The sequence below is a fragment of the Terrapene carolina genome, unplaced genomic scaffold, assembly GCF_002925995.2.
Source record: "Terrapene carolina triunguis isolate 2854851 unplaced genomic scaffold, T_m_triunguis-2.0 Scaffold85, whole genome shotgun sequence".
NCBI classification, from domain to species: Eukaryota; Metazoa; Chordata; order Testudines; family Emydidae; genus Terrapene; species Terrapene triunguis.
The window spans coordinates 50,852,526-50,873,579 of NW_020664436.1; the positions used below are offsets into that span (position 1 = coordinate 50,852,526).

Genomic DNA, 21,054 nt, shown 5'->3' on the forward strand with positions numbered 1-21,054 from the left:
GCCACGCTGTGAACCAACATGCCAGCTGCTGTGTCGATACTGGCACTGCCATGGGTGGCAGGTGAAGCTTCCCCTGGGGGTGGCTAGCTCCCTGTCCTGCCTCTTCCCCCCATGTCCCCACCACAATCTGTCCCGACTCTGCCCCAGGCCCTGTCCCTGCTCTGCCCTAGGCCTCACCCCCACTCCCTCTCCGGCTCTGCCCGCTCCCCGCTCCAGCCTCCATGGGCCACCACCGCTCGCCACATTGCTCCTCTCCTCCCCCGCGAGGCCCCCTTGCCTGCCACTCCCCCCATCCCTCTTCTCCTCCATTGTCCTCTTCATCGGGGTGGGGGGGTGAGAAGGGATGCAGCAAGTGTCGGGCAGGGGGACCTCTCAGGGAGGGGGGTGAAGGAGAGGAGGGATTCACCAGGCAGGGGCAGGCAGTGGGGGCCTCGGGGAAGGGGCGGAGCAGGGAGGGGAAGAGGAGTGTAGGTGGGGCCACCACGGCCCAAGCATCTGGCAGCGGGTCAGCAGCGGCTGCACCATGGGAGACTTAGCTTCCTCTGGCCTTTTATACCTGCCGCCCATGGGCACTGCACTCGCTCAGATGTGGCACTAAGATGTTTAGATACACGTCCCATGGTTCCTAGCCCTGCATAAGCTGAGCCTGTGACGTTGTGCAGTCTATATGGTTTTATAAAAACATGATAAGTGAATATAATGTAACTGGGATAGTTTTAGAAAAATATGGTAATAAGTGAATATAACGTAACTGGGATATGCTTCATGAAAAAGGTCTCTTGTAAGGTATCATTACAAAGCTTATAATCTACTGAGTATGATCATCTGATTTGTATAAATGTACCACTCTTGTATCTAAAACTAGAAATATAAAATGTAACTCTGAGGGCCTATTGTAATTATGTAAAGTGTGGGCCATTAGTGATGGTTTGGAATCTTGATGACTCCCATTAACAAGGACCATTATCCGCAGATGGCTGTGTTTACCTGTGAGTCTTCCTGTATATGTGTGTGCTGGCAAGTGGGCAATGAAGTCTTGCAGTGACATGTGATCATGTCACCTGAACTGGAATCCATCTTTAACCTGGTGCTTTTCTAGTGAGGGGGGGTGGAAACCCAGAGGGACAAAGGGTTCCCGCCTTATGCAAAAGATATATAAAGGGGTGGAACAGAACAAAGGGGAGAGAGGAGCCATCATGAAGAATCCCCTAGCTATCACCTGAGCTGGAACAAGAGCTGTACCAGGGGAAACAATTGTGCCCAGGCCTGGAAGGTGTCCAGTCTGAGAAAAACTTAGTCTCTAAGGTGCCACAAGTACTCCTGTTCTTTCTGAGGGTGAGATTATCTGTATTCAGTTTGATTAGGCATAGATTTGCGCATTTTATTTTATTTTACTTGGTGACTTACTTTGTTCTGTCTGTTACTACTTGGAACCACTTAAATCCTACTGTCTGTATTTAATAAAATCACTTTTTATTTAGTAATTTACTCAGAGTATGTATTAATACCTGGGGGAGCAAACAACTGTGCATATCTCTCTATCAGTGTTATAGAGGGCGAACAATTTATGAGTTTGCCCTGCATAAACTTTATGCAGGGTAAAACGGATTTATTTGGATTTAGACCCCATTGGGAATTGGGCATCTGAGAGCTAAAGACAAGCACACTTCTGTGAGCTGTTTTCAGGTAAACTTGCAGCTTTGGGACAAGTGATTCAGACCCTGGGTCTGTGTTGGAGCAGACGGGAGTGTCTAATTCAGCAAGACAGAGTGCTGGAGTCCTGAGCTGGCAGGGAAAACAGGAGCAGGGGTAGTCTTGGTACATTGGGTGGCAGCTCCCAAGGGGGTTTCTGTGATCCAACCCGTCACAGAGCCACCCTATGAATTGTTTACCAGGGAACTGCGGGAGAACTAGTCTGCCCTTTCTGAGCACATGGGGGGCATCGTGGGAAGGCACTGGAGGACTGGCAGCACTCAAATGGTGCTAGCCTATGCCCACATTGCAGGAGCAGTTGTTTAGCAGCTGATGAGTTGTGCTAACTCAAGCTTCAGCCTACATCCCCTGACGGGCCAGCCAATTCCAGTTAAGGGTTTTTGTGTATGGGTGGGATGTGAGTTGGGGCAACACCTGAGTTACAACTCAAGTTAACTTTGCAGTGAAGACAAGCCCTTAGATACCAAGATAGCAAACACTTCAGAAATACCATAGTGAGAACCACAGGTGCCTTCCCTGAGTGCAGGACTGGGTCAGCTGTGGGCAATTAATTAATATTTTCTAGCCCAATACTGTGTGGGTCTGATCCAAAAGCCACTGAAGTCAATGTGGTTTTTCATTGGCCTCAATGGGCTTTGGCACAGGGTCTATCATACAGATGTGCTGTGGTGGCTAAGTCTACCAGCAAGAGTCAGGGAGAAAGGAGTGCTAGAAACATGACTGGCGCTGAAAGGAGAATGAAGAAAGAAAATATTGCTCTTTATTCCATCACTGAAATAAGATGTAGCTGAGACCTTTGCTTCGGATGGAGCTGAAGTAAGCCCTGGCTTGCCTTTTCTTTGGCTGAGGTAATCCCTGTTGTATTTTGTTTGGCTCTTTACTTTTCTCTTTGAAACAAACCACACCACAGAGGGGTTGAGGCAGAATCATTGTTGCTGGGTTTAGGTGATCACAGGGTGCAGATTGTGTCAGGGAAAGCAGCCACAGCTTCACTCTTTCTTCATTGCTCCTATGCTAGTGACACCAGTCTTGTGCCACTGTTCAATACCAACAGCTTTTATTGATAATATTCTATCTGTGCTCATGTGTGGCTATGTTACAGTATTCAGGGGCTATGGTTAAAACTGCAAAAGAGGCATTTCCTTTCCCTCTCTTTATCGATCAGACCTAAGGATCTCAAAGCACTTCATAAACTGTTTACACACAGCCATCCATACACAGCAATGCAGGGGACGTCGCTGGCCAAAGACATAATGGCAAAGCCCTATATAGATAAAGGGCTATGGAAACTCTAATGTCCATGCAATGCAAACAGGACACTCATTGTTAAGGTGCCTCCAATAGACCTGCCACCACTTCCCCACAACTACATGATGAATTGCACAGTACATATTTTTTCTACCTACAAAAGTTGGAGTAGTGCTTCTAGGATCAAAACCTGTGGTTGTTGGGAATACAGGTACTGTATTGCAAACCCATGGCTTACCATCCCCTCAAGTTTAGAGTGTGCCCATGTCTGTTGATTTGTGAATGAGTGAAACATTATCGCAAGAAAATGACAAACAGAGGCGTATACATGCATTCGTGCACATCTGTGTTCCGCCGTTCAAGCTTCCTGATGTATTTGGCATCAGCAGTGCTCCAGTTATGTGCGACACTGGAAATAATTGGGAGATGTGTAGAGTTGGTCAAATAGTGTACGAATTTGTTTATGAATAGTTTTCTGAATTAAAAACTTTATTAGGCACTGTTTGTGAACATTCATTTGAGAAAAAAAATTAATGCAAATGTTCATAAACATTGCATATTTGTGATTAATCAAAAAACAAAATTTGTTTACCCATGAAATGAAATTTGTTTCTGACAAAAGTCAAAGTAGTTCATACATGTTAAGCTCTTCAATTAAGGAACAGAAATAGCAGCACCATGTGACTTAGGTGACCAATTACAATCCCCCATGAGGAATTCTGATTAGTTGACAAATACTTTCTAGGAACAATTCACTTAAAGTTCTTAGACCCAAGTATGTTTGTAAAAATGATTTGTAGAACCATATTAAATACGTAACAAATTTCTAACAAATTTAATTTGATTGCAGACAATTCATGAATAAAAAGCATCAAATGTGTTGAATAAATTGCTAAGTTTGAATTGTATAACCAGCCCTGTTGATGTGCCTGCATTTCTGAGGGCAGAATTTGGCTCTGGATGATATATCTTCACTCATTTAAAACTCAGCAGTCATCCAAAGGAAAAGTTCTAGCTGTTCCTTTCTGGCAGGAAAAGAAGGTTGTGAGTTCACACTGGCACCAGTGACTGCAGTGAAAACTGCCTAGATGCCTGTGTCAAGTCCGGAAGAAAGAGGCCAACAATAACTCCAGTCAGTTAGGAATGACCAATTTTATTTGAATTAAGACACGAGTCCTAGGGATTGAAAGATTTGGCCAGGCTGCCTCTCCTTGGCTGCTCAGCTAAAAGCATACGTCAGACACGCTGATTCTTGGCAATGCTTGTCTGTTCAACAGATTGACTCCTCCCATAATAATGGAAAAGCAGCCAAGCAGGATGCAGAACAGTGTTTAAAAACCATAATACTTACTTTCCTTAATTCCTAATTGGTAATTGATTGTTTCCCAAGCCGCAACCTTTTAATAGTATTTACGTTTTCTTTCTTCTTTACTGTATAAACTAAATCCTTCCTCCTCTGCCCCCTGCATAGGGGAATGATTTAGATACAGAATTTAATCTGGCAGAAGGGGAAGGTAGAAAAGGTGGATGAACTTAAATGGCTTAAATGATTGACAATGTGGGGTTGTGGTTTGCTCCAGAGCAGTGGTTTTCAACCTGTGGTCCACGGACCCGTGGGGGGCCGCAGACTGTGTCTAAGATTTCCAAAGAGGTCTGTACTTTCATTCAAAAAATTTTAGGGGTCCACAAATGAAAAAAAAAAGGTTGAACACCACTGCTCTAGAGTCAACAACTTGCCTGGCCTGCCAGGGTGAAGGAGCAATGCCAAAAGGATGACTAGGGAGAGTACATAGGACCAAGAGAGTGAGGGTAAAAATAATGAATACCTGGGAAATATTTTTCTTCCAGCTTTTTGTAGCAAGATGTAACCCACCCAGTGGTCAGTTTGTATTATGGGTCTCCTGCGGTGTCTGATCCACTGCAGATGTGAATCTGTTACAGCCACTAGCTAGGAGAGAGCGGCTCTATAGCTCAAGCTGTACAGACTTATACTTTTTAGTTCTGGAGATCCGCTGTCCAAGATGGTAACTCTCACAACGTTGAGTCTTGTCCAGGATTTGAACCTGGAACCTCTTGCACAGAAAATGCACTATTGTGGAACAATGCACTGAGGAAAGTTAGAAAATTGCAACGCCAGCTGGAAAACTGCTTCATGCGCTGGTATTTTCGGTTACTGTTTCACTGCTCCTCTGCCTCTTTTTAAAATAAAAAACCCCTTCTACCTGAGACAAAATAACATCTTGAAATTAGGCCACCTGCTTAAATAATATACATCTATATAATTCTTTGCAAAATTCAAAAGCCTTCACACTGGTGACGTTATGAACCTATAATGGCAGGGCTGTGAAACGGTTCATAGATGTTTGAGCCAAATTCTGCTCTCTGTTAAATAGAAATGCAGAATAACTTGATTGAGCCTCAGTGGGCCAAATTCTACTTTCACATACACTACTGACTTTGCTGGAGTGACTCCATATTTCCAACAGTCTGGGATAAATTCACCCATGTGCAGAAGCTGAACTGGCACAAAGCCAATTACCTCTTGCCAAGACTACTTACATCCTCAAGAGAGGGTTTGAATGATGCTTAACTAATGCATAGGACTTATGTTGAGCCTCTACAAAGGGGTGTATTTTACCCTTTGAGCAGAACTTGACCCAAGGGAACTGTTCAGGTGAGCACAGCAAGCAGGATTTAACCCTTATTTTGCAAAGCAAGCACAGTGAAAATTGGTAGGAAAAAATAAATAATCAAATATGTGGGCCACAGCATTCAAACAAAGCCTGTTCCCTTGTTCACTCCAAGATCCACATGCATGCAGAATTCTATGCAAATCAGGCTTAATCTGCTGGGTGTTTTGCATTTTCAATAAAAGGAATGAAAAGAAAAAGGAAGAGTTTTCCTACATATTAGATATAAATGTCATCATAAATAAGGCACCAATTAAAAGGATTTTTGCATGCCATGTTAGGGCGATTAGTCCTTTGCAAAAAGAAGAATGTTCCAATACTGGGTATTTCCAGAGCAAACCTCCAGATTCTCCATTTAGCTAAACCCTGGCTAGATGGTTACAGTAACGTGCTCTCAAAAACCAGCAGTGCTTTGCAGTTAGGACTGCAGACCTTCACGGCCAGGGGTAGGCTTCTCAGTGAAATGAGAGACCTAGCATAAGTTTGAGGTTGTTTTAGCTTTACTGCATGAAATCCTGCAGCCCCCTCTCTCATTTTGTGTATACAATTTCATGCCTCCGAATCTACGGCAGGGGGTTGGTGCTATCCCCCTCTCTAGCAGACTACAAAGACAGTAAATAAGCCGCAGGAGAATGAGCAATTCCCCCAGTGTGTGGGCAGCGTAAGACAGACATAAGCAGCCCTACGCTGGCCTGTGGCTGCTCCTACTTACACCAGGGGCCAAAAGCACCCAAGAATGCAGGCTCTGCAAAGGGGGCTGTAAAGCCACATTTGTCCTCTCCTTTCCCTGGACTGTGCCTCTGGAGGTGCACCACATGACCTGGGCGAGACACTGTGCAGCACATCTTAGTCACAGCACAGAAAGAAGGCAGCTAAGGTCACTTCAAGCCATCTTTTGACCCTTTATTATAGTGGGCTGCTTTGGGGACTGGAGGGGCCCCCAAAGGAACTTAGGCTGCCCTGGGGAACCTGTCTAAATTATGAGAAGTCTCGCCGGGCTGCCCTATGGGCTGCAGCATTCCCTGCAACCTCTGCAGCACTGGTGTCAGGAGCCTACCCTGCCATACCCCTCCCGCCCCAGCACACGCATGTCCCAAGGCTTGCAAGGGGCATCCTTGAATGGCAACCTTATGGCTATCTACCCCAGTGCCTGTACTGGGAGAATCCTCCCCCAGGGGGATATGAGGCTCTAAGGGCTCCTTTACACTGCTCCAGTCCTTTTACCTTGAGTAAAGGGGCTGGAGTCAGGGTGTGGATCTTATCCCTGGTTCTTAGAGACTTAGTAGGTTGGGTCTCAAATTATGTTAAATTGTCTCTCAGATGGAGCCAAATTCTGCTCCCATTTACACCAGCGTATCTCTGGAATGCCTGCATCAACTTGAATTTTCGCGCCTGGTGTTCTGAAACAGTTAAGTAAGATGAACAATCGGTTTAATAGTAACTTGTATGATAGCATTTATTGAAAAGCTGATAGAGCAAGGTGCAGAGTGCCCTCATTTTCCAGCTAAATCTAGGGAGGATGATTCTCCTCTGCACTTTCCTGGATCTGGCCTTACAGGCCTGGTCACTTATCCATGAAACTCACTAGGAGTTTTGGGTTAGATTTTGATCTCTGGTTTGTTGAGCCGTGTAAAAAGTACACATGGACGTCCTGCTGCAGTATATGCATCCAGGATATATTGCTTTTATTGCATCTGGTATGCCAATCTCAAACGGGAGGACACACAAACTGGTCAATATCCCAGCAGAGCACCAGTTTTGCATAGAAGCTGTTGCTAGCCCCTCAGTTGCCAAGATTAATCTTTTTTGGTGTGGCTGTAGCTTTCAGGCCTGAATCTGCTGTAAGCTGAGCACCCTTGACTCCCATAAAGGTCACTAAGAGTTGAGCGTGTTGACTGTGCACCAGGATGAGGCCTTTTAGGTCTGAACAAAGTAGGGTGACCAGATGGCCCGATTTTATAGGGACAGTCCCGATATTTGGGGCTTTTTCCTATATAGACTCCTATTACCCCCCCACCTCTGTCCCAATTTTTCACACTTGCTATCTGGTCACCCTAGAACAAAGTCATACTCTTAGAATGCTACTAAGAATATGCTTACTCATCTAATTGTCCCATTGGCCTCAATGGAAAAAGTCCCGTTGACTTGATGGTGGCAATATTATTTCTGACAATAATGTTTAATATGAGCAAGTTTCAGAGACTAAGCGAATTTAAGTAAAAAAAGGACACACTTTATTTATCTACAAGGCAGTAAGTACATTGTCATATCAAAAATTAAGTGCAGAGGAAGCTGCACCAAATGCTATTAAGGCAGCGAAGTCAGAGTCTTATTAAAAACAAAAAAAATCAGTGTCCTTGCCATATCGGTAGAGGTTTGGTACGGCAGTATATAGAACCATACATTTCTAAGAACCTGATTCAGTACGTGAAACCCAAGTTAGGGAACAATTAGGCTAAACATGGAACGAAACAGACGACATGAACAAGACAGCGTTCTCCCAAACATATGAAGGTGCAATGCATGCTCTTACCAATGAGAAACAAAACAGAACCAGACAAAAAATAAAAAAGAAATCTCCCAGGAACAGTGTTCAAAAGTATTGCTTATAAAAAGGGGGGGGGGGGAGGGTAAGTAAATATATAAAAAAATAAAATAAAAAGGTCTGAAATGCTAGTGCATAGTCAATTAGCTAACACCAAAGTTTGTTTTCTTTCCATATAAAGCTCTACTGCCCCTTTTACACTAGCAGCACGTCTACATGCTAAAGTCCATAGCAGCAAAACACAGTATCCATTTGGCATTTACAAAATTAAATTACTGAATAAAAATATAATTTGTTCTCATAAATCTATGTTTCATACAGTAATAATTTTTAAAGCAAGCTAATAAAAATCCCCCCAAAACAGAAACACACAATGTATAAGTGGTCTAGAACCATAACAAAATCAAATAGTACTTCAAACGGTATGGATTTTTGAGCATTCACAATCTTGATCAGTTTTCCCCCTTTGTTTTCCCTACTAGCGTTTGTAGTAATGCTTTTTTATTGCAGTATTTTATACCAATGCATTTTGTTCAGTGATTTACAATAAAACTGAGTACCCGCTCTTTATAAAAACCCCACACGTTTCATCACTGAAATAACAATACTGGTGTATTATGTCTGCTTGATCTGAAAAAGTACAAAAAAATCATTTGATTTTTAAAAGTCTGCATTAAGATAATAATTAATTGATTAAAATTCAATACCTAATAATTTAGGCAAGTGTCATTTATTTAAAAAAAAATCCTTTTAAGTTGGGTGAAATCCAACAAGAATATGCTCAGTGACTAAATGCACTTTGTGCTGCTCCCAACTGTTGTACCACAACAAAAATATGTTCTTCTCCCATTCGTGAAAAGTTTTCATGTAGAGGAATGGTGAATTCCAGGTCAACTTGAAGTGTTTTGAAAACCATAATGCTTGTCTGTAGACCTTTTACATGACCAGAGTCCGGGCTGAAAATGCATTCATGTATTTGCGTGCCTGCTCGGTAAGGATCATCTGATCCTCTATCTTCCCACAGGATGCTGATTCCCAGGCATTGCTCAGATGCTAAATTTTAAAAACAAGGAGAGAAGTTAGGGTCTGGTAGAATATTATTTATTTTTTGTATTATGGTAGCATCTCCAGGCTCCAACTCAGATCAGACCCCAGGGGTGCTAGACACTATGCAAACATACTAGGAGACAGTCCCCTGCCCTGAAGAATTTAACATCTAACTAGACAAGATATACAAAGGAAATATTATTCCATTTTACAGATGGGTAACTGAGGCAGAGAAAGAGATTAAATGATTTATTATCAAACAGGTAGAGCAGGGAATGGAACTCAAATCTCCTGAGACTTAGAAGGCTATCCTTCCTCCGTACAAGAGTATCTTCAGAGAGTTCCCTTCTCTTGCCTTTCTAGTAAAGGCCTAACTAGAGAAGTTCTTTGCAGGTTAAAAATAGTTCTGACAGATTAAAAACTACGGATGCCTGTAAATTCCTGCTGGATTTTTATTCTATAAACATAGATTCTACCTGCCTCTGCACCCCTCAACCAGATTTGATGATCATGACAGCAGCTAACACATAGTTCAACCTTCTTAGCCACTTTTACCAATGTGTAGTGATTAGCACATACCCAGTCGTAGATCCACTTTAGCAAAAAGGAGGAGGGGGAGAACTGGCTTTCAACAGAAATAACATGCTAATTATAATTTAAAACATTTCAGTTTTTGGATTATTTACAGGTATTGGAGACTATTCAGTACAGTGTTACACTGAGATAAACATATCCAGTGTGAGGGCTGCGCACAATGTGTTTGTTTACTCACTATACGGGTGAAATGTTTTTCATTGCCTTGAGCCATAAGAAGTGTAGGAATTTCAGCTCCTGGAATTTACTAACACACACATTTTTCCTCTGATCTATTTTTGTTGTTCAAACTAACACTTTTGCCAGGGCAATTTACCATCTAAACACACAACTGCATTATTAGGCAGTGCTAGCCATACAAATTTCCACGTGTTCCAAACATCTAAACATAATTACTTGATTCAAAATTGTTTGCTAAGAGGGAAATTGTCCTGTTGTTGACAAGAAGTTGGTGGATCTCCTGATTGCCTGAAGATCTAAAAGTGTGGCCAAATCAGCAGAAACAAACGCGAATCCTCCTTTGCCTGCAACATGCAGCATCTTGTACATTTCAAGATCCACAGAGCTCAATTACATGGTCATTATCTGCCCTAATTCTAGGACTCTAGCTTAAAGCATGTGCTGTTTAAGGTACTTGTTTTGGCCTACTGAAGACATAATAGGCTCCTTAGTTAGTCTCTAACCTGAATATCATCCTAACTGGGAACAATGTTATTTGAGACACATTTAGGTTTGATGAGGAAAGCCATGGAACCCAGTATATAATTTGAAAGATTACATAAATGTGTTATCCTAGATAACATTTAACAAATATCCACAATAAAAACCTTGCTGTGCAGAGTGCTGTACAAACACATAGGCAGACATACTCCTTGCCCAAAAGGGCTTACAATCCGAAAGGGAGAGAATAAATGACCAGTGGAGGGATAGGGATACAACACATAAGCAGTGTGATCCGGGTGAAGGCTGGCACACATCATATTAGAGTTGTTTTCTTTATATCTGGATTTTTCTTTTTTAATTTATTTTTTGCCTTTGCCCATTTATTTTTAGATTCCAAATGTTGGGTCTGATCCTACAGTCTTTTTGCATGCAAAACTCCCACTGACTTCCAGTAAAGTCCCGAAAAGGAGTGCTAGGTCAGGCATGAAATCATTAGGCTCTGCATGTATATGTGAAGAGATACATGTTATACACCTAGTTTGACCCAACCTCATCTTGTCATACACCTTGTGGTATGACTCTGTCTAGATTACATACCACAGCCAAAAAGCAGGTGTGACATACTTTTCACTTCACAGACATGCATTTGACATGCCACAAAATGCTGCAACTTCCTCATATGTTTTAGGTAAACAGCTTCCAGTGTACAATTTTCAAAAGCACCTAAGTCATTTAGAAGCTTAAGTTATATTGACTTTCAATGGGATTTAGGCACCTAAGGGCTTGTCTTCACTACCCGCCTGGATCGGCGGGTAGAAATCAATCTCTCGGGGATCAAATTATCGCGTCTCGTCAGGACGCAACAATCGATCCCCGAATCGACGCACGTACTCCACCAGCCCAGGTAGGAGTAAGCGCCGTCGACGGGGGAGCCGCAGCGGTCGATTTGCCGCCGTCCTCACAGCGGGGTAAGTCGGCTCGGATACATCGAATTCAGCTATGCTAGTCGCATAGCTGAATTTGCGTATCTTAAATCGATTCCCCCCCCAGTGTAGACCTAGCCTAAGTGACTTCGGTGCTTGTGAAATTTTTACCCCTCACATTTCTGGATTCTCTCACAAAAGGGTCAAATTAATCTTTGGTGTAACACCACTGATTTTACTACAGGGTCGAATTTGGTCTCTAGTAAACAGTTGAAAGAAAACTTTCCCCTGTTTGGTCATTCCAGAAGTCTGATGTTTTAAATGACAAAAGTATGTGTCCCTTTTCCTTATGAGCTTCTGAAGTTTCAATGTGCTGGTCTACAAAAGTCGGTTCAGCCTTCCTTTAAATAGCTGAAAACATATGGCAGCGAGATTCCATCTGTCACAAGCTGACAATTTTTAAAAAATGGAACTAAAATCATGCAGAGTGTCCCAATTTCATAAACTATTATTGAGTGTCAGGTATTTACAGTGGGCTCTTTGCATTAATAGATGTATGTGTTAAAAAAGCATGTATCCTGCCATCTCCATATCTCAGCAGGCTGCTACATGTCTGTTATTCCACTTAAAGGCATTAAATAACATTTTCACCACACTGGCCTTCATTTAAGTGAGTGTCAAGATGGAAGAATCCAATGAAACAGTACCAAGCCCTACTTTTGGTGTCTGTTGTCTCCCATGCTACAATGAGGAAGAAGAGTTGGATCAGGCACAAAATATTATGAGGGGTATAGGAGAATTCAATGGATCCACAATATGCTTCAGTTTAAAGTGACTTATATGAGCTCTGCTCTATAGACATGATGGTAGAGTTTGGCTTCTAATATGTTTTCTACCTGTACTAGAAATTTAGACTTCATTAATTTCACACACACAGAGTACAAGTGAAGAGCCAAATTCTTTAGTCCAATTTAAGTCAGTATGAGTTTTGTTTGAATAAGGACCACAGAATTTGGACCAAAGTACCAGTGTGATTTCTATTAAAGTTTTCACTCTTGTGGTTTGCTATTCAGATAATGTTTTAAGAATGTTAGAACAAGCCCCTAACAAAGCACAATGCCTTTGCTCTGCCAGCCTTGCAGCTCACTTCTGGAGGCATGTGTTAAAGTCATCTGAACTCGAGCAACTCTACTTCCACTCTTGGCACAGATCGCTAGGTCTCACAACCCAGGCAGAGCATATTTCCGAATGTGAAGACAAAAGTCCAAGAAGCCATTTTGTAAAGAGGGAAAAGCAAATTGGAGGCTGAGAAGCACAATGAACGGCTCTTTCCATGCCACCAGATCAACAAAAGTGTCAACAGGGCTCAGTTGCAAGAGAATTTCAACATGAGTGCAGAAAGCAGACCCTAATATTCACATCAAAAGATTAAAAGAAAGGGACGGGTGTTGAGCAGAAGGCTAGAGACATAAAGGAAACAGGTCAGAACCAGACACTAAAATACACCGTTTAGAGAGCCCTCATTATCTTCCCTGTTTCGGAACTCACTTAACAGTGCCTTACATATGCAAAACTGTTGACGTCAATAGGAGTTTTGCTGCACAATGACTAAAAGATTGGGCCCATAATTAGAAGCTTTAAGGCATGATCCAAAGCCCACTGAAGTCTAATGGGCTTTGGATCAGCCTTTAAGTCTGCATATGGGGAAGAATTCTTTCAGTCTTCTGTTACCAATATTTCTGTAGTAGTATTTTTATTCTTTCACTGACAGTTTTTTCCCTCTTTAAATTAGAATAATGGAAAAAAACAGAATATGTATGCTACTGTGAGTTCCCATACAATTCTAGCCATGTCATTCTCCTTGGTTCATTTTTTGCATCAGTAATCCTACCAGCACATCCTTCTCTTGGCAGAAGAATTATCTCACTTATCCTGTAACGTGCCTTCAGCTGCCCCAGGCAGAAGTGAACTGTAAACAAACTGTTAAAGCTTTAACTGGGATATCCAGTTAAAGCACTTTAAATAAAAACTTGGATCCTTTGAAGAAAACAGAACAGTAAGGCAAGACAAGGCTGTGCAAAGGTGCTTTTCTGACAGGACTAGCCTTTCTGCACCCAGAGTATGAATTGCCTTATATTATGCTGTCTGTATATTTTTAACACCTTCTTTCAGCATTACCACACTATACCTGCTGAGAATAGTACTCACAACAAGCACTTCTGTAGTCACGTAAGACAGAGCTACTACACTGATGGAAATATAATAAAAATCTTTGGGCAAAGACACGTATTGGAAGATATATTTAAAACTCCCTGGACTAGATTCTGATCTCAGTTAGGCCAGTGAAAATCTGCAATCGCTTCACTGAAGTTATTGATGTTCCTCTAAATTTGCACAGGTGTATCTGAGCAGCATTTGGCCCAGTTGTTCTGACATTAAAGAAATTGTCAGAGACATTCTTAGGGGTGAGACTACTGAGAGTGTTTTACTCTCCTTCTTTACTTAAAGAGTATGTGGGGTACTGAGACCAATTGCAACCTATACTGATATTTTATGGCTGACTTCATAGGCGCCGACTCCGTGGGTGCTCCAGGGCTGGAGCACCCACGGGGAAAAATTAGTGGGTGCTCTGCACCCACCAGCAGCCAAGCTCTCTCCTTCTCACCTCCTTCTCCCCCCTCCCCGAGTGTGCCGAGTCCCCGCTCCTTCCCCCTCCCTCCATCCCTCCCAGCGCTTCCCGCCCCCCTGCCGCCTAACAGCCATTTGGCAGCACTTAGGACTTTCCGGAAAGGAGGGGGAGAAGTGGGGACGTGGCACGCTCAGGGGAGGAGGCGGAGAAGAGGCGGGGTGGGCACTTGGGGGAAGGGGGTGGAATGGGGGCGGGGACTTTGGGGAAGGGGTGGAATGGGGGCAGGGCAAGGGTGGTGCAGGGGCAAGAAGAGGCAGGGCAAAGGCGGGGCCAGGGGTGGGTGGGGTTGAGCACCCACTGGGAGAGGGGACGTCGGCGCCTATGGCTGAGTTACAGCATTCCGTTAGAAGTGGGGTTACAGTAGAAATGCAGAGCTCCTTACTTAATAGTAACAGCAGAATAGATGCCATAATAAAACATTAATACAATAAGACATTTCCCTAACAGAACATAATACCCATCAAATATAACCTTAAGCTTTCCTATTTCATCAGTATTTGGAACCAAGGCATGTTTTTTCACTAGCTATTTATCAGTTCCATGTGAAGATTAATGTGGATGTCAAGCTACTGTAAACCAATTCTACTTCATTTGCTTAGGGAATAATCAGTTCTAATTTGCTTAAGTAGCAGCAATAAAATAGCACTAAGGATATGTCTACACTGCAAGTAAACACCTGTGGCTGAACCGTGTCAGTTGAATTAGGCTTGCGGGGCTATAAAATTGAGCTGTGGACATTTGGGCTCTGGGTGAAGCCTGGACTCTGGGACCCTACGGGCTGCAGCCTGAGCCTGAACATCTACACCGCTGTTTTACAGCCCCACAGCCAAAGCCCGGCATGGCCAAGTCAGCTGACATGAGTCAGCCACAGATTTTTAACTGCAGTGTAGACACTGGTTCTTACTGGGGCACTGAGCAATCCCCTCCCCAACTTGGTGTTCTTCCAGTTGTACAGATATGTAGCCCACTCTTGCTGAATAAAATAAAATGTCAAGGCCCTTTGGCTTTTATTATTATGCTGATTATATCAATGTTAGGAACAAGTATTTGGTGGTGATAGGGCCAAAACCTGGAATCCCGTTTCAGGCAAAATTCACATTTGGAACCAATGAGAGTTTTCCTGGGTAAGGATAATGGGACAAACACTGAGCACCTGTCAGATTTTGTCCCCAAGTAAAGACTTCAGGATTTTCCCTTTAGATTTTTCTTCCCCCTTTAGATTACATTCTTTTAATTCAAAGCTTAGCTCATAATGCTGCAATGGCCTCTCTGCTGCCATGTGCCTGTAACCCTTCTGTGGTCTATGAAAACTGTTTGAAGGAACCACAGCTTTTTAAGGCAGCAATCACCTCTGATGCATTTGGCATCTAAGTTCTGCTGCCCAGAGAGAACACTGTTGCACAGACTGATTGTCCCCTGACTTCTGACCTCGTCTGCTTTGCACAACTGAAGGAAGCAAGGTCGCCTTTGTATCAGTCTAGAACAGAGAGAGGGGGCTACCCAACTAGCAGAAAACATACTATATCATGGCCACATTTCCCTTCCACACAAACTTCAACTCTTCTAGCGGGATTAGGGCTGTTCTGATCCCCTGCTTCACTCTGGGAACAGAGGGAAACATATGGCCTTATGATCCCAATATCTCCAGAAAGCCAGTCACCAGCAGGTTCTCCACAAAGACCTCTGCTGCAAGCTGTATATGCTGTCTCATGTGTATGTGTTTCGCTTTCTAGCCTAACTTCAATGTGCTGAAAGAAACTCCACAAAATGAAAAAGGAGAAAATTAAAGATCCTGTAAACTCATAACAATGACCCTTGGAGAAGACTAACAAGGCCCCAGAGTAGAAGTAACTGTGTTTTTAACTTGCATTAAACTCATTCTTTAAAAGAAAATTAAGATTGTGACATAAACCATTGAAAGTCAGGAAATTCAAACTGAAGGGTGTCAGTCTGTGGTTAAAAAGAGGAAAGTGATGGGAGCTAAAGGTTTAAGATGTGCTGTTTAAACATACAAGGCTTGTACAACGTGTAGTTTCCTTTTGTTATTTCTAAACAAATCAATTTTTTTAGAAGTTTATATTTTAAAATGGCTGCTATGAGGTGATGTGTTTTGCCAGAGTGAGGACTGCAGGACTGGGTGTGCAGTCTGTGATTTAGCTTGATTTTCTTTCCCTGGTATTGTATATTTTGTGATCGTTCTTGTTATCTGATAGACTAATGGATATGTTAGTCTATTGGGTGAATATATAACTGTTCTTTAAAAGCATGCGTATTACACTTGAACAGCCAAATCCTAAAGTCTTTACAGAGCCAGGCTTTACTCAGACAAAATCCCACTGACGTGAATCAGTTTGCCTGGGTAAGGACTTATCCCAAAGTCTTATCTCTTGAAGTCCTGCACCCACCGGCAGCCAAGCTCCCTCCTTTTATTCGGCAAAACTCCATCTAGAGTGAAATGGAGTTTTGTTTGAATTATGACCATGAAAGGATTCTGGGTGAAATTTACCAATCATATAAAGCCCAAGCACAGTATACTCTGAATGGCCTGGGGGACATCCGAAGCTTTCAGATAACTGGGTGTTCGGATAAACAAAGGTGTTCATTTGAGCTGGGGTCTAGCTACAGACTGGGCAGTAAAGGTTCAGGTACAGCTACTTCAAAGTGCGTGCATAAAACCGTTCCCAGAGACTAGTTATTAGTGATTCACAATCAAGCTGGAAGGACATATCAAGTGGGGCCCTGCAGGGATCAGTTCTGGGTCCGATTCTCTACAATATCTTCATCAATGATTTAGATAATGGCATAGAGAGTACACTTACAAAGTTTGCAGACGATACCAAGCTGGGAGGGTTGCAAATGCTTTGGAGGATAGGATTAAAATTCAAAATGATCTGGACAAATTACTTCAGACCTTTTCTCCAAATAGGATGAAATTCAGTAAGGATAAATGCAAAATACTCCACTTAGGAAGGAACAGTCAGTTGCACACATACAAAATGGGAAATGACTGCCTAGGAAGAAATACTTCAGAAAGGGATCTGGGGGTCATAGTGGATCGCAAGCTAAATATGAGTCAACAGTGTAACGCTGTTCCAAAAAAAGCAAACATCATTCTGGGATGTTTTAGCAGGAATATTGTAAGCAAGACACGAGAAGTAATTCTTCTGCTCTACTCTGTGCTTATTAGGCCTCATCTGGAGTATTGTGTCCAGTTCTGCGTGCCACATTTCAGGAAAGATGTAGACAAATTGGAGAAAGTCCAGAGGAGAGCAACAAAAATGATTAAAGGTCTAGAAAACATGACCTATGAGGGAAGATTGAAAAAACTGGGTTTGTTTAGTCTTGAGAAGAGAAGACTGAGGGGGGACATGATAATAGTTTTCAAGTACATAAAAGGCTGTCACAAGGAGGAAGAAAAATTGTTCTCCTTAACCTCTTGAAGATAGGACAAGAAGCAATGGGCTTAAATTGCAGCAACGGAGGTTTAGGTTGGACATTAGGAAAAACTTCCTAACTGTCAGGGTAGTTAAGCACTAGAATGAATTGCCTAGGGAAGTTGTGGAATCTCCATCATTGGAGATTTTAAAGAGCAGATTAGACAAACACCTGTCAGGGATGGCCTAGATAATACTTAGGCTATGTCTACACTACAGAGCTTACAGTTGCACAGCTATACTGATGCAGCTGCGTCGCTGTAAGTTCACTCGTATAGTCGCTCTATGCCGACGGGAGAGAGCTCTCCCATCGACATAATTAATCCACCCCCAACGAGCGGCAGTAGTTAGGTTGGTATGAGATGCTCTCCCGCCGACACAGTGCTGTGCACACTAATGCTTATGCAGGCATAATTTATGTCACTCATGGGGGTGGAATATTGACATCCCTGAGCAACTTAAGTTTTGCCAATGTAAGTGGTAGTGCAGGGGACTGGACTAGAAGACCTTCCCTTTCAGTCCTACGATTCTATGATTACTAGTAAACCTACCTAGGGAGATAACATTTAGAAAATGGAGCAGGGAGGGGAACAATGTAAGGGAAAGCTTACTGAATATAAACAACAAGGAGTCCGGTGACACCTTAAAGACTAACAGATTTCTTTGGGCATAAGTTTTCGTGGGTAAAAAACCCACTTCTTCAGATGCATGGACTCCTTGTTATTTTTGTGGATACAGACTAACACGGCTACCTCCTGATATTTTACTGAATATAGTTATGCACTAAAGAGTTTCAGCTGTTTTATACCTGTTCGAAAACATTCTGTTTTTACTACATACACAGGATCCTCCTGTAGTGGATGAAATGAAGTTGATGAGATTGTCCCTACAAGTTTGAGAGAGAAATACTGGCCCAAATTCATCGCTGATGTAAATCCACTGATGTCAACAGTTACACCAGGGATGAATTTGGTTCTTTTGTTCTTTATCTGCAGGTCACTAATGCTAATTTGGATTTGTTATGAGAGACACAAAGTCAAACCCTGATGCTGCATGACTATAAAATGGCTGTATTTCACCTCTGGGGGGGAAATAAGATGAGTCATAATTGATAAGCATTTCAGCCTGTAGCCTCATTCTTCATTTTTATGTTGTATTTGGGTTGAACAATGAATGTCTCTTTGTCAAGTATGGAGAAGAATTTAACCTTTGAACTATTGTACCAAGGTGTCTTGTGTCAGCTACTTGTTTTTGTTTTTTTTATTTACTAGTTCTTCTTTCAGTTTCCCGGTTACTAAATATTAGGCTAAGTTATTAAGTCAGTTTTTATTCCTTCCCTACTTAGGTAAAATGCCCTTTTGGTCAAATCCTGAGAGGTGCTGAACACTTGCTTAGCATCCTTCTTGCCCACTGAAGTCAATAGCATTTTTGAGGAAATATGTCAAGATTTTGTACAGAAATTAAGCCAAAGTTAGGCTGATATATTAAATCTGTGGACACAGCAAAACTCCCCACAGATACTGATATGAGGAAGGAGAAAAAAATAGAATGAGGCCCTTGGTTAATAACAGTTTATAAAGAAATTTACTTTGACAAAATAGGAAATGTAATTTGATTTAATATTTCCAAAGATCAAAATAGCCTATTCACCAGACAGTAATGTTTTGTAAGTCACTAAGGGAAGGATTTTCAAAAACTCTTAAGGAGCACAAGTGCTGATTTTCAATGGGCTTTCTGCTCCTGTGTCATAGGGGGAGGGATAGCACAGTGGTTTGAGCATTAGCCTGCTAAACCCAGGGTTGTGAGTTCAATCCTTGTGGGGGCCATTTAGGGATCTGAGGCAAAAAGTCTGTCTGGGGATTGGTCCTGCTTTGAGCAGGGGGTTGGACTAGATGACCTCCTGAGGTCCCTTCCAACCCTGATATTCTATGATTTAGGGAGACAAGGTGGGTGAGGTAATATCTTTTACTGGACCAACTTCTGCTGTGACAGACACAAGCTTTCAAGCTACACAGAACTCTTCTTCAGGTCTGGGAAAGGTACTAACAGCCTCACAGCTAAGTGCAAGAGCAAACAGATTGTTTAGCATAAGTAGTTAGTACATATTCTAAGGGACCATTCAATATAGAGTGGCCCATTAACCCCCCTGTAGTCATAGGACAAAAAGAGGGGTTAGTGGATTACAGAGTTTTGTAATAAGCCATAAATCCAGTGTCTCTATTCAGTCCATGATTTTTAGTGTCCAACAAAGTTATGAATTTAAGTTCCCAGGCTGGTCTTTTGAAAGTGTTGTGCAGGTTTCCTATTTCATTTAGGCATTTTGGAAAATATCACCCTAGAACCTTAAAATTCAGTGGGGGGTTACTTTTCCATAGAAGTGTTCGGGATTTAGCTAGACAACTCTCAGTAACGCAACCTGATCTTATACATATTGACTAGAGCGTGCTGAAATTTTTTTTTTTTTTGACAGAATGCTTTTTCACCGGAAAATGCTCTTTTGTCTAAACTGCTGATTGTCAAATTGGGGATGGGGATGCAATTCCAAAGGCGTGACGGGGTTATCAGAGGTGCGGTGGCTGGCTGTCTGCAGCAGGGGGAGCAGGCAGGAAGTTCCCAGTGGTTGGGGACGGGAAGAGAAAGCGCAGTCCTGCCGTGCCCCAGCAGCAGCCTGCTGTTCTCCCCTTCCTCAGTTTCCTGGCCACTGCAGACTGACTGACTCCCTGTGTGCTCTTCCTATTGCTGCCCTGTCCTGTCCTGGATACCTGGCAGGCCACAGCCCCGCATATTTTAAATCCTCTGGAGCCTGCAGGAACAAGAGGCTCTGGGCAAGGATGGTGAGGACCCTGGTCTGCTCCAGTCTGTGCTGCCACAGGCACCTCTAGAGATGAAGCCTGTTGGGGTCGTGCCACCACTCTGTACATGAGCTGCCCTCTACCCTCAGTGAGTCACTTTCTTCCCCGGATGGCCTATATGTGACTCCCATGGAGAAGGGGGGTGCAGCAAAAAAAAATTGGGAACCTCTGGTTCATATTGAAACTCTGCACTGGCATGTGTGGATTTTGAAGAAATTGGGTTTAGAAAAGAATCTGGAAAAGAAGCATTCTGATACAGTGAAAATGTTCCATTTAATTGCTGGAATGGAACACTTTTTTCTTTTTGAAACAAATTTTCACTTAGGAATTTATTTTATATTTAAATATATATATATTTAAAACTCAGCTTCAAAACAAACTGTTTCGATTGGGCCAAAGCAAAAAATTTTCAAAAATTTGGTTCCGTGGGAAATTTCTAAATTCTTTGTTTTCATTCCAATTTGGAAAGAAAACAAATTTAGAAACTGTGGAATTTCCTGCTAAATAGAAATTCTGGTTCTCACACAGTTCTACTACTGACATTAACATATTATTAACGTTTGAAATGTAGAAACATGGACAGACTTATGATCTTTTAATGTACTGCTTTATACACCATGGTTTGAGCTGATTAATCAAAGGCAGATTTTGCTGCT

The 21,054-nt window shown here is 42.4% G+C and overlaps 1 protein-coding gene across 3 annotated transcripts in view; it reads right to left on the reverse strand.

Moving 5' to 3' along the window:
• Positions 1-7,888: 7,888 nt before the first annotated feature.
• The window catches only part of MYB (MYB proto-oncogene, transcription factor), a 33,117-nt gene continuing 19,951 nt past the window's right edge, over positions 7,889-21,054 (reverse strand). For all 3 annotated transcript variants that reach the window (XM_024207657.2, XM_024207648.2, XM_024207665.2), the window contains one exon: positions 7,889-9,249. In XM_024207657.2, coding sequence (XP_024063425.1) covers positions 9,133-9,249 — 117 coding nt within the window. In that variant the 3' untranslated portion in view covers positions 7,889-9,132. The remainder of the gene's footprint in view (positions 9,250-21,054) is intronic.